Here is a 14,666-nt window from a genome sequence, read left to right as displayed (position 1 = left end):
CACGTTTATTGGTTACAGTTTTGAGGTGATGTGGTTATTTAGATTTATTTGCGTCTGGTTTGGTGGTGAGAGACAGCTACGTTAAAGCTGCGTCTACAGAGCAGAACAAATTTTCCCTTATCTGCCTTTTAACTTCTTGTCTGTCTGCTGCTTCATTTCACTTGTTCCAAATGAAGCAGCACAACTCTTCTCCGCTCCACCGTGCTTTATTCACCATATAAAGCATGAATAAAGCATGGTGGCAGCTGGAGAAGAGTTGTGCAATGTGTTTTAATCTTGATGGACTTGCATCGAAGCTCAAACTCGCTGTGTGTGCATCCTCAAAGTAGAAAATGTTTTGTACTCATCTTATTTACTAGATGAATTTCAGGCGTCTGCATCATCAAGGGTGGAAATTAACAAAACTTCTACAGCAAAATACAAAATAAAATAGAAAATCTTGTCATTGTGCAACCTGCATTATAAAAAATGAAATTGTTTCAGTCGGTGGCACCCGTCTGCCTGCCACACACACTCAACCTGACTCTCTCTCTCTCTCTCTCTTTAAGCCCTAGACGATGAGCCGTCTGATTAGAAGTTCTCTCTGGAGTCAGTGAACACACACACACACTTTTATGGAGCAGCCTGCAGTCTCCATGTACATGCATAGACAGACAAATTCACACATGTAGACACATGCAGACACTTTAAGGACTCTTCTTGGTCTACAGTCTCCACACACACACACACACACACACACACACACACACACACAGAGGGAGATACCAGGCTGTAGTCTCCAGTCTCTAAACCCTCTTCGTTCCCATAGAGATAAGAAGTGCGTCTCATTGTTGGCAGACAACAGTCCCGTTATCATCTTATCACATAGCCAGTCCAATCTGGAGGAGGCGGGGTTGCAGAGAGTGTGTGTGTGGTGTGTGTGTGTGTTTGGCAGGGGTGGGGGGCGTACTTTAGTTAAGTGGGGGTCCTTTGTCATGCAACAGGTGCTGTTGTCGCTCAGTTTGTCTTGATGCTAAAGACCTTTGAAGAACAAAACGCAGCTGACGGCGCAGACGTCAGTTAATCCTCGTTCTCACTCCTGATGAACTGACTCACAATGTGACGACCCGTGTGAAGTCGTGGTTTGTTAAGACAACAAGTGGCTCGTTAAAACCGCGACCCCTGTCAGGGCAGTCTGTCTTTTAGAGAGAGCCACTAAGCTGCTCTTCATTTCCGCCCTCCATCCGGAATAAAACTGAGCCAATATCCTCCAAAAACGGAGCTTTTCCTGCTCGATGTTACAGTGTGTACGAGGGGAAACAGAGCTTTGCTAAATGATGACGTAAGCTGCTGTAAGAAGACGACCTGTAGTTGCTTTTAACTTTCTCTGTGATCAGTTATTTTATGCCAGTATAGCCAAATACACAGCAGTTTTGTTGTTTGCCAACTGATGAGAGAACGAAGAGGAGATGTAGCCGTGTGATGCTGCTCAGGTGTTTCACAGTGGACAGAAGTCTCTACTAAAATAACCTAGTGTGGATGCAAGTCGTTTTTACACTAAAAACAGCATTTTAAGTGATACAGTATAGATCTAGTCTGAGAAAATGTCCACACAAAGCCAGGCAACCAAGGTTAACCAGCAGTCATTCATAAGCTGCTGATCAAATCACTATTTATGATCATAAAGTTTTCAGACAGAATCACATGAATACAGGTTATGATCAGCTGATGAGCATCTGACATTAAAAACGAGTGATCACAAGAGAAAATTAGAGGCGACAAAATTACTGTAACACTGCCCGACTGTGACCAGGCAGCTCTGTTTTCCCCACAAACACTAAAATACATTTTAACATTTATCCACCGAGCATGGTGAATGTCCAAAAACTCAATTTTTGGTTGAGAAAAATACGATCCAAAACGGAGAAAAAAGGATGCATTTTTAAATTTAAGTGACCCTCACTCTTAATACTGATATACTTAAGATATTAGCAAGTAAGCAAATTTTATTTATACAGCACTACTAATACCTCTGGTAGAGGCTACTAATAGTGTGTTTCTGACCTGCTTGTATACAATTAAGAAATGAATTGTATCAGATTTTCATCTCAACATGAGAAGTTGTGTTGAAAGTGTGTCCTCACTGAGTCAGCTAAATCAGAAAATGCACAACTTTATCTCTTTTTTTTTGACACTCTGTCCACAGAAAGCCAGTTCACACCAGACAACGGAAGGTTGTTTTTTTTAAAACAGTCTCCAGATCGGATAAATCTGAAACCGCTGGCGTCGCATTTAAGTGTGCATGAAGACAGCTTTATGAAAATGATGATACTTGACTGCTCAGACACAATATGAATGCCAATGTAGACAATCACACAGCAGAGGAAAATACCTGTAATCATGTTTATGTCACAAAACAGTGATTTGATCAACGTGCAGCCTGGATAACAGCTAGCATTTATGAATCAATCGCTGTTTTATGTCTTTTCAGTTGTCTGACACCAAAAAATGAAAAATACTGAATGTAAATGAGATTCGGTGTGTGCATTAATCATCTCTTTCTTTCTTTTTTACTCATTCAGATAAAGACTCCAAAGAGAAGAAGGAGGTGTCCAGGGAGCCGTCAGAGGCTACCGTGAAAGAAGAAGCAGGAGGCGCAGAGGAGACGGTCAAAGAGGTGAAAAAGGAGAAGAAGGAGTCGTCCAAGGAGAAAAAGGAGTCGAAGAAGGATTCAAGCAAAGAGCCCAAAGAGGAGACGAAGAAGGAGTCCAAGAAGGAATCCTCCTCCTCCAAGGAGAAGAAGGAGTCGTCAAAGGAGAAGAAGAAGGACAAAGAAACAAAGGAAGGGAAGGAGGCCAGCAAGGAGTCGGGGGACAAGAAAGTGTCCAGGAAGTCGTCCGTAAAAGTGAAAGAGAAGAAGAAGGAGCCAGAGGCTGCGGAGGGCTGAACGGAGCAATAATCTCACATGATATGCATACAGACACGTGTATAAACAAAACACAAGATACATGTCTAAATATCACAAACACATACACAAACAGGGGGCTGGCACATATAAATATACATATATGTACAGTATATACAGTGGACATGTAAACATATACAGGCCCTATAACTCGACACCACACGTTCACATATGCAGTCTAAATATATATTTACATGTAAATATACTCAAGGCCGCACATCTCGGTAGCAAAGAAATTTCCTCTCAGACATGTATTTACATCGTCTAGTAATAGCAGATCCACACAAACACACACACACACACACAAACACACAAACACACACACACACACACACACACTCTCTATGTCTCTGTGCTGCTGCTGATGAACCACACCACATCTAGTAGTTTTTCGAGTGTGTGTGCTGCGGTGAGGTTTGAGCCCACGGAGAGCGAGGAAAAACGCGAAATCCTCCTCCTCCTCCTCTCCTCAGACATTTTCGCTGACTCTCTCCTTCCCTCCTCTTCTTCTTCCTCCTCATCTTCTTCTTCTTCATCTCAGCAGCCTCAGCAGCAGTTGAACCCACAACCCTGCGCCCTCCTTAATCCCAGTCAGGCCCCAAACCACCCCCTTCGCCTACGCACGCTTCTGGATGTGACGTCAAAACTGCCCTCTCGCCCCCTCGCGTGGCACCAAGCCTCGCCAGAGCCCTCCCCCGCCTCGCCGCTAAGAATAAACCGCACGCCGTGTCCAGCTGCCCCGTTGCTTCCGGGTACATCTAGGCCACATCCTATAGCCGCCACCACCACCACCACCACCACCACCACCTCCCCCTCTGACCTCCTCCGGTCAGTTTTGTTTTTTCATCTGGGACACTCAAGGACACGCGGCTGCTGATGGACACATATTTGGTGCTGCGGCGTCGAACCTGAGACTGTTTTTTTGTACGGTGGAAACCATCAGGGAGTTTCAGGAAGGAGAGGAGAGCCTGCAGGGAACTTCACCTCATCTTCAAGAACATTAGTAGAGATGTTTAGACATCACACGCACTCTTTAGGCTCTTATGTCGTCTGTTAGCAGCTCCGTACGATACGTTTTGATACGACACAGTAAGACGAACGTTACTGGTGCACGAGTCTCAAATAAAACACAGGTGTAGGTTTGAATAGAAACAAACAGAAGGTGCTAAAGGGTTGATCACTCAAATTACAACAGAAAAAAACATATTTTCCTACTTCTATCGGTATGTAGATAGTTTTTGGTTGATTTGTGCAGGTTCTGAGTAGAAAGTATAGAAAACTGTAGATATTCTCAGATATTTACTGATTTAAGTCCAAATTTTGCCAATTGTCGACTGTATTTTATTTAGGCAAAGTTCTTTATGGCTGGTTTGGTTACCATTTAAAAAAAAAAAAAAAAAGGGAAGTTTGGGTGCTTCTTCAAGGATTCAAGAACCTTTATTGTCATCTCACCACAGTCATATTTATACTTTTTAGTTTCAAATGTTACCTGTGAGACATGAAATTGCGTTTCCTGGATTTGGTGAAAAAGTAGCGTAAATGCGTCTTCATCATCTTCTTCTTTTCAATAGAAAAATGGGGTTTTGTAGAAAAACATGTTTACATTCCACAAAGTAATATATGGAAATAGTCTTATTGACATTAGCACTGAAGAAATTCAGCCCCTAATTGTGAGATACTTACCTGCCTCCATCCCAGTAGACTGGAGGTGAATGGGATTGTATTTGTGGTGGTTAAATGATTGAACGGTTGCACTTCTTTCCAGAAACAGTGTCCACCCTGTCGATTGATTCGTTAGAGACCATTTCATCTGCAGACAGAAAGCTCCAATGAAAACAAATCAGTCTGTGTTTTGTCCTGTTAAACAGCAACACAGTTTTTTTGGAAAGAAACTGTTTTATCAAATGTAATTTTGTTATGTTTGGAGGCAGAAATCTCAAAACTTAGACAAACAATTTTACTGTGTGTACAAGTTTACAAGACAGCGTACTGTCTGTGCAGAATATCATAACAACTTTATTAGTAAACTTGAAAATTAATCAGGAGCTTTAAAAGAATCCAGATGTCACAATTTCATCAAAAAGCCATTAGAGGTGTTTTCTTTCGAGATGAATTCACCACAAAATGATTAACGGCACAAAATCGAGACACATTTTGGACACATACGTGCACCTGGAACAGTTTTAAAGATTGAATGGTGTAGATCTTTTTTTTCTTTTTTCATTGTAGAAATGTAAGGCTCACACACACAAACACACACACACACACACACAGAAGTTTAGGAGCTTTGAGCTGTTTTTATTCCAGACATGAAGCTTATAGACTTTAGCCATAGATGCTGTGCCAGTTTAACCATTGACAATCCCAGCAGCTCTGCACTGCACGTCAATCCTGCTCCATGTTCAGCCTCAGCCCTTCTGTCCATTGGGAAACTAGTTTGGCTGTATTTTTTCTTTTTTTTTTAGTGTTTTTAATATTTAAATATTCGGAGCTTTTATCACGTCATAGTTTGAGCTGTGATAACGGAGGACGGTGATGTAATAAAGGTTCCCATTGGACACAAGGTACCACATGTTGTTCTCTCAGAATACGTTGAATGTTTGTAATGTAGAGTAGGTTTTGTACTGTTGTATTAGCTGTTCACATGTACCAGGCTCCTGTTCTGAGTCTGCTTCTTATAGCCACAATTCATTCCAAAAAAAATATGATGTTCTGCACTTCAAAAACAACCGATCTTTGAAAATATTGATTATTGTGCAGCTTCAAGAAGATCCCCCGACCGAGACGTTTGAGAATGAAACTTTATTTATGAAACATTTAGTAATAAAAGTAATCTACTGTAAGTAACCAAAAGCCTTCAGTTAGTGTTTTATTGTCATTTTGTTTATTGTAACAGTTATTTGGAAAAAAGTACCTCATATTTTCTCGTCTGTCTTTGTTCTGTTTGTGTGGATGGAAATGATTATAATTCAAACAGCTGCAAGACAAATAACTGCTGATTTTTACCAAAAGACGTCGTCTGCCAGTTTAAGTTCCTTCCAGATTGAAAGTCATCTGATGAACTGGGAGCAGTTCTGCACTCGGTCGTCTTCCTTCTGCACTGATGCTGAAGATGTAAGTAGATGTAATAATTTGCGTTGGTGGGAACGCGTATTGCATCAACGCATTGTCATGCTCATACATGTGTGTCCTAATGCAACTCTGCTTCCTACAAATATTTTTTTATACATCTAAACTCAAACAGCAAATATGTTTTGCAGGAAACGTAATGTTGGCTTAATTTTCCCTCAACATAATGAGAAAATTTTGTTAATTAACGTATTTTGCAAGCTGAAAAATGTTGCAAAATACTGAACTTATGAGTAAAATGTTTAGTGACAACTTAGTTCTTGTTCCTGCTAAAATATCTTGCAGTGCAATATCTGCTGGTACAAACTACAGCAGTTTTAAACTTTTTATGTTAATGTTTAGGCTCTGGCAGCACATCATTAACATTTAATTGAACACATGATCTTTCACTAACCTTAAAGGAGACATATTATGCTTTTCCTGGATTTCTGTTATTTATATACTGTTATGGTTTTGGATGTTAAAGTCAAAGTTCCAAAACGTGACGTTAACTTAGTAGAAATGCTTCCTGCAAGTCAAAAGCCAGAACTTCAACCTGCTCTGAACGCATCGTTTGCAACGCTTTGTTTTTTTCTACCTTGCTGACGACCTTGCTCGTCGGCTCATGACGCATGATCGTAAACGGCTGTCTGTTCTGTAGCCTTGGTTGCTAAGGTCGTTGCTAAGGTTTGTCCCCATGAACTGTAAATCAGAGAGCAGAGATATTCCAGTAGAGCCTCAGGTTAAAAATAAAGACCTTGAAATGTCTAAACTTTTACATTTCTAGGAGACTGGTGCCTAATGCGCAACACAACATACAAACTGTTCTTAAAAGCACTGCTTCAAGGTACTACTAGTAGTCAGAAACTGCAATGGGTACTTTTAAAATAAGGTGTATTTATGTATTTAGATCTCTATAAACATGCTGAGTTTAACTTGGCTGGATAAGGCTTTTACAGCCTCATCCAGCCAAGTACATCTCGGAAAAAAAAGAGGTTGTAATATCTTTTTTGAGTTTTCATCTTGAACATAAAGAACCTTTACACTTGAACAAAAGTCTGAATTTCCAACTTTCCCATCATCCCTCAAACGCAGCACGATTTCTGTCATTTCTCTGTTTCCCCCGGAGAGTTGCGGAACAAATTTACAAAACCGACCTTACAGCTGTCAAGTCGGTGAACAGGATTCTGTCTGACGGCTTTTGAAGTGATTGTTTTTGTTGTTTTTTTTTCTCTTCCTTTTCTTTTCGGAGCTCCGTGTAAAACGTCGCAGGTCTGCAGATTGGGTAACGGTGCTAAAGCAGAGCCGCCGCTGTTTAATTTGGCAGCGGCGCTCAGTCTGTGTACATGTAGGAGCGCTGAAGATAGAGTTACACTGCTGCAAAACACTCTGAATTTCCCTTTTTCACTCACTCAAATATTTTCATTTCACTTCTCTCGGCTCATATCTGTTTAATCCCTGCATCATTTTAACAAAAACTCTCTTTAGTTCTTTCCCTTCATCTCTTTCTCCTTTAATTTCTCCTTTTCTCTCCTTCATCTATCAATAAACTTATCTTTCTGTTGACACCTCACACAAAAAAAATCACATTTTCTCTTCATCTTTTCTTTCTTTTCAAAGCTTGAAATCTTTTCTTTTTCTGTTATTACCTCTCTTCTCTCATCAGTCCTTATCAGTTTTCTTCTTTTCTCTCCATCTGTTTCTTTTTTTTAACTCAGTTCAAATGTTCGTTTCCCCTTCTTTCCTTTCTCAACAACTCTCTCCCAACCGCTCTCTCACATTTACCTTCTTTCATCATCTCTTTTAATTTTCATATTTGGCTTCCTTTTTCTATCCTTTTTTTTCCCACCACTCCACTCCATCCCTCCATCTTTCAACTCTGACAAAATTATCAGCCTCTCTTTGTTATTTTCTTTCCTCTTTCAGTAGTTTTTTAGCCCCCTTTTCTCCACCCACAGGAACTTTTTCCTAGAAGTCTGGAACATTTTTCAAGAACTCAGGAACTTTACCTTCTTTGTCCACCAGAAAAAAATTTACTGCTTCCAACTTAATTTCTTTGGCCATATTTCAAATCCTTAAAAAAAAAAAAGTCTTTGCATCCAAGGGCCACAAACTGTTTGGCATTTTTGTTTTGGATATTTGTTTAGAATAATAAACTTTGCTGAGTGGTAAAACATAAGATTTGTGTCTTACACAACCACTGTTTTTTGGATACCAACGAAGAGAAATGGTCAACCTGAAATGAATAAATCATAGAAATGAAATGTCTCCCAAAACACTTCGTTGTGTTGGAAAGAATCAAGCCGAAACCTTATAATTCCTCTAGTTCATGGCTCTTTCCCTGCAGATTTTTACATGTCAAAATCAATTTACTAGTCATGTGGAGAACGGGGGACGTAGCGTTCGTTGACGACACTGCTGGGTTGCATCATTGGATGTGTTGGATCCAGTGTTTTTAGAGCTTAACGCTTGATACGAAGCACTAATAGTGAGGATATCTTGATGTCTGACCATCTTTAACCTGTTTTTAAGTCTTTCACCCCTATGAAAGTGCAACACTAAGTCACTCTTTTACCCCCAGTGTCCACTGGATGCAGCTGCATTGACTTTTTTTATGGTTTGGTATCTAAATGTTCAAGGTCTAGTTCTGTTTCAATCTCCAAAGGATGAAATTTCCTTGTGGATATAAATTGTCTGTATTATTTGATAATAAGACATGAAATTAGTATCTAGTGACACATTTTATTTGTTACTGACGTTGACTTCTATGGACTTAGGTTAGAGTTAGGGTTATGGTTAGGGTTAGGGTAGGGTTAGGGGTTAAGGGGTAGGGTTAGGTTAGGTTAGGGTTATGGTTAGGGTTATGGTTAGGGGTAGGGTTAGGTTAGGGTTATGGTTAGGGTAGAGTTAGGGTTATGGTTAGGGGTAGGGTTAGGTTAGGGTTATGGTTAGGGTTAGGGGTAGGGTTAGGGGTAGGGTTAGATTAGGTTAGGGTTATGGTTAGGGTAGAGTTAGGGTTATGGTTAGGGGTTATGGTTAGGGGTAGGGTTAGGTTAGGGTTATGGTTAGGGTAGAGTTAGGGTTATGGTTAGGGTTAGGGGTTAAGGGGTAGGGTTGGGGTAGGGTTAGATTAGGTTAGGGTTATGGTTAGGGTAGAGTTAGGATTATGGTTAGGGGTAGGGTTAAGGGGTAGGGTTAGGGGTTAAGGGGTAGGGTTAGGGGTTAGGTGAGGGTAGGGTTAGGGGTTAAGGGGTAGGGTTAGGGGTTAGGTTAGGGTTAGGGTAGGGTTAGGGGTTAAGGGGTAGGGTTAGGGGTTAGGTGAGGGTAGGGTTAGGGGTTAAGGGGTAGGGTTAGGGGTTAGGGCTAGGGGTTAGGGTTAGGGGTTAGGGTTATCGTTTTTCATGTCAGTTTGTGTCACTTCTCTGATGAAATCTGTGCAGTAGGGGAAGGGATGTTGTGATTTTACAATATTCAAGAATTACAGCTACAAAGGATAAAATTATTAAAATGAGTAAAGTACATCAGTTACCACATTAACCCATAAGAACCCATGGTGACACAGGTGTCACCGACCCTTTCAGTGCTCTGGAAAATTCCTCATACAGCTTTATCCTTGATTTCAACCCATGAAGTCCCTAAAGTGACATCTACTGAACATCCTGGTGCAGTCATGTGACAATGTGTGTGAATCTGTGTACCCATGACATCACTTCCAAATGGCGGTGTGCCTGGTCAGCAAATGTGACAGAACTAGCCAATTTAAAAAAAAAAAGAAGCTTGTTTTTTGTTACTAAAGGTAAGTTTCAACCCATTTAACAATTCTGATGCTTTAATAAGATTAAGTATTACATTTAACCTGTTCTGACCACATTTCTTGAACAAACTGATATAAAACAAGTTAAGGAAATATTGTTATGACATATATGTTACCTTACAGATCTTTTACACTGAAGGTAGAATTTCAAAAAAAAAAAATCTGAAATGTGTTCCTTGTGGTTCATTTGGTCTGTTTTATATTCCCCATAATTTTCCTTTAAGGAGAAATATGGTTCTTATGGGTTAAACATACAAATGATTCACAAATGAGAATCACATGTATGTCAATAAAAACTCTTTTTCCATTGGATGAATTTAACTTAATATTTCTGGACGTTTTAGAGCTGCTGTATGTTGTGTGTCTCTTCTGTTTTACTCACTCAGGACTCTCTTTGCAAAAGAAATCTTGATCTGAATTACCTGAATACCTGATTAAATAAAGGTTATGTAATATTCCTGTAAAACACACAAAAAGAAAAAACTGGAACCGAAACGAGTCTAAACAGTACAGGAAATGTGTTTGCTAAAGAACAAATATTTAGGAGACGCTCTGCTTCTGAAAAGCCTCCAGCTGACATGTGAACCACAACAGACATCCAGTGGACATGCCGGCTCATTTCTCTTCTATTGTCTCACTTCATTTTTCTCTCATAAAACAAATTCTTCCCCTTCTTCTCCTCTCCTCTTCATCCCTTCCCCTCTTTTACTTCTCTGTCTCTCATCACTCTTTCTTCTGAAGTTGCACCCCGCTGTCTCCCTCTCCTCCTCCGCTGCTCTCTGGTTCCTTTTGTTTTTGTATTTCTGACTTTAAACTCTTTTTCCAGCTTCTCTTCGGTAACTTCTTTCCACTTTAACGCCTTCAGTCCAGTAAAACCAGCTCTGATGTGAGGAACCACCGAACACGGCTGCACACACACACCCAACAGTTAAAAAACATCAAACAACAATACGTCTTAACAATCAAAGTGTAACCGGGCCGCAGCAATTTGGACAGAATGTAATAAAAGCAGAGTTTGGATTTAGACGTCGCGGAGCAGACACGGCTCTGTCGGGGGGGGGGTTATTTCTGTCTCTGGGGCTTTAAGGCGTAAACAAACTGGATTAGATAATTGCCGCATCATTTTACTCTCGCTGCAGATTTGAAGCGTCAGCAGTGTTTCACCTCTGCCACAGGGAACTTAAGTGGCTCAGATTTCTTTTTTTGTGTGTGTGTGTGTGTGTGTGAACAATACTGATCCCATGTTTTGATCCCAGAGGAAAATTACCAGAAATATATTTTGTTTCCATAGAAACGCAGCTACATTGTGTTTTTCTTCCCCTCAAGTTTTGTTAAAATATTATGTTCTGTGTGGAAACATAAAAGAGAATATATTTTAGATATTCATGATATCAGTTTAATGATGAATGTCAGTGGTTGATTCTTGGTTTATTAGAACATATAAATGTAATATATTTGCCATAAAAGAATATAAATAATGGAAAATCTCCTGAACAACACGACCAGATCACTCAGTATTTACTGTTGGTCTGTGTTTGCTGGAGATTCAGACGTAGCGCCGCCACAACCTTTGTTAACCCGCTCTCGTCTCGTGTCAGAGACGATAAAATATCCACAACAAAAACAGATTAATAGTGAAAAAATATACAAAACTAAATTGAAAATGCTCATTTTATGAAAGCTTTAAATGTTAAAAGAGGACGCTCAGTACTCAGCAAAAGTTTTAAGCAGTAAGTGAAGTGAGGATGCTTTCAAAAATAATGACATTCATAATTTTTATTTATCATTTAACTTGATACCTAAATTAAATCAGTATTTGCTGTGAGCAGCTTTGCCTTTAAACCAGCAGCAGTTCTCTTCGGTTCACCTGCTCACAGTGTTTCAGGTACTCGGCAGGTCGGTTGTTCCTGCGTCTCGGAGAAGTTTTGCTGTCTCAGCTGCTTCTGTCTCTTCATGTTAATCCCAGACTGACTCCGTGATGTTGTTTTTGACTCTGGCTGGATGTTTTGGGCTCGTTGTTATGCTGCAGAATAAAATTTAAGGGAAGAGTCACTGCAAATCAATACAAAGCTGTTCTGACTCATCACCTTTATCCTGTGAGGAAACATTCCTATCCTGATGGGAGTGGTCTCTCTTCCAGGATGACAACAGGGAACGAGGGATCACTGAATGAGTTTGATGAGGATGAAAATGACGTGAATCATCATGCTATGACCTTCACAGTCACCTGGTCTCAACCCAACTGAACACCTATGGGAGATTTTGGACTGACGTGTTAGACAGCGCTCTTCACCACCATCATCAAAACACCATATGAGAGAATATCTTTTGTAGAGCTCAGAGACTGTAGAATCTCTGAGCTCTGAAGCTAAAACACTTTATATTAGTTTTTCCTTTAATTTGTCACCCGTCTGTATTTCCAACAAGACACATGGATAAACTTCTCTGTGCCACTTTCTGGTGTGACCAGGCCTGAGCACAGGTGAGTGGCATCAATCATTAATCAATCAGTTTTTATTTATATAGCGCCAAATCACAACAAAAGTCATCTCAGGGCACTTTTCACATAGAGCAGGTCTAGACCGTACTCTTTAATTTACAGAGACCCAACAATTCCCCCATGAGCAAGCACTTGGCGACAGATGTAAGGAAAAACTCCCCTTAAACGGGTAGAAACCTCAAGCAGAACCCGGCTCTTGGTGGGCGGCCGTCTGCTTTGACCGGTTGGGTTGAGAGAGAGAGACGATAACAGCAGCAATAGCAGCAGCAGGGAAGGACGCCAACAGGACTGCGAAGGACCGCGCAGGCTCGGCCTGCAACCCAGGGAAGAAGCCAAGTTAGTGACATGCATTGATGTTACATGAATGCATACAGACGGAGAGGAGCTCAGTGCATCATGGGAAGTCCCCCAGCAGTCGAGGCATTAGTGTCCACAGGTAGGCTACAACCCTGTTTCCTCATTATCTGCACACCAGCTAGGTCAAATATTCAGACACGTCAGTATAAACAGGTAAATATGATGATTTAACTTGAAATTCACCATCATGTTGTGGTCCAGAGCAGCAGCAGGTAAGAACCTGAAAACTGAACTCTGCTGCAATCATGCAGAGAAAAAAAAAAAACCTCAACCTCACAACTGCAATTTTGACTGTTTTTCTTTTTCTTAGCTGAGCTGAAGTTTTACAAAGTCAATTATGTGCTGAGTGAGCATCATGACCTCTGGGCCCTTGAAACCTGTAAGAAAAGCATTCCTTTCTTCCTTCCTGAAAAAAAAAAAAACGGACTTTCTGCAGATATACGTGGCTTCGGTCCGACAACAGCGATACACGCCAAGAGATTAACCCGAAGCCCGACTTCCCTGTGAGAAGCTTGTAAACCCGGGAGAGGATGGAGTGTGATAGATCCCAGACCTCCCCAAACTAATTCTGCAGCTCTCTAACAAAATACTTCTCCTCCCCCTGACGGAGACATGGAAAAAACACTTCTTTACATCCGGAAATATAGACAGAATGAAACCTTTCACTCTTTATATGTCTGTCTCCAGGGTGGATATATATGACATCAAATAGTTCATAAAAAAGCTCCATAAAATATCTGCAGTTTATGTACTTACAAGGATGTAAAATACAAACAATTACATGTCACAAATTGTGTTTTTTTTTATTGTGTAGCTCCACCCTTTGTGTTACAGACTTCAGTCTCCATCCAACAGCTGTAGGAGAAGAATCCTTCAGATGTATAACTGATCTGATATGTGGCTTTATCCTGTTTCTTAAGAGCAGCAGAAACAAGCTGTAAACACAAAACGTACACCTTTTTATTTAATTTATTAGGAAACGGTTGCTGATTTAGACGTTCAGCAGATGCAGAGAATCACTCGTCTTCATTTGGAGGTAAATTTCCAACCACCTGATGAATCTAAATCCAATATTTACTCTCTTTTAGCTTCTGTTTTTGTTCTCTACCGACTCCTGAGGGGAATATCTGGCTCTTTAGCTGCTAAATGCTCCACTCTGTTCACCAGCTAGTCTACAGCTAACTGTGTCTGTTTGCTGTTTGGTGCTGAGCAGGTTTTTAGAGCTATTTCTCTGAAAACGATGCTATGAGAGCTCTGAGAGTGAACCAGAAGAGTAAAGTTGCAGCTGTAAAATTAAGACATTGAGATGAAAGATGCTGAGAGTCTTCATAGAGCTGAGTCAGGTGATAATTTTCCTCTCGTCTTTTAATTTAAAAGTTGATTATAGCAGCTTTAAAGTAGCTGTTGCAGTCATTCCAAACCTTTAACCCTGCAGTATGTGATGCTTACAGTGACATTTTCAAACCATGACTGGGCGATCATTTAATCATTTAATCATTTAAATTTTTAATTGATTTTCAGTAGAATCGTATTGTTATTGTTTCAGTCAGCAAACTGTAATAATAAAATAGTTTATTGACAGTTTTGTCTGAAGTGGAACAAACATTGCTTAAATTAAGTTTTTTCGTTTACATATTTTGTGCACATGTAACATATTGTGGTATAAAGTGTATAAATATTGGAAAAAAAGTTTAATTCATATTTGATTTCAACTGTATCATCCTTCTCTAATTCAAATCTAAAACATATTCTTATGGTTACATCAGATGTTTTAAATGTTTTGATATTTACGATTTTATACACATTTCCCCAAAATTCAGCCTGCAAGCTGTGTGTGTGTGTGTGTGTGTGTGTGTGTGTGTGTGTGTGTGTGTGTGTGTGTGTGTGTGTTTGTTACCACTCAGTGAAGTTTAGCTCTTGAACGTCAGACGTAAGTAACCTCA

General features: G+C 40.1%; 1 protein-coding gene across 1 annotated transcript in view; it reads left to right on the top strand.

The window, feature by feature from the left end:
- bbs9 (Bardet-Biedl syndrome 9) overlaps nt 1-5,797 on the top strand; it is a 196,700-nt gene extending 190,903 nt beyond the window's left edge. The window contains exon 22 of the mRNA XM_067600493.1: nt 2,562-5,797. Within this exon, the coding sequence (XP_067456594.1) occupies nt 2,562-2,926 (365 nt within the window). The 3' untranslated portion in view covers nt 2,927-5,797. The remainder of the gene's footprint in view (nt 1-2,561) is intronic.
- Nucleotides 5,798-14,666: the final 8,869 nt, after the last annotated feature.

This window comes from Thunnus thynnus, chromosome 10 (genome assembly GCF_963924715.1).
Source record: "Thunnus thynnus chromosome 10, fThuThy2.1, whole genome shotgun sequence".
In the NCBI taxonomy this organism is placed as follows: domain Eukaryota; kingdom Metazoa; phylum Chordata; class Actinopteri; order Scombriformes; family Scombridae; genus Thunnus; species Thunnus thynnus.
Note: the sequence above shows the minus strand (reverse complement) of the source record. Positions and strands in the feature narration are given on the sequence as shown.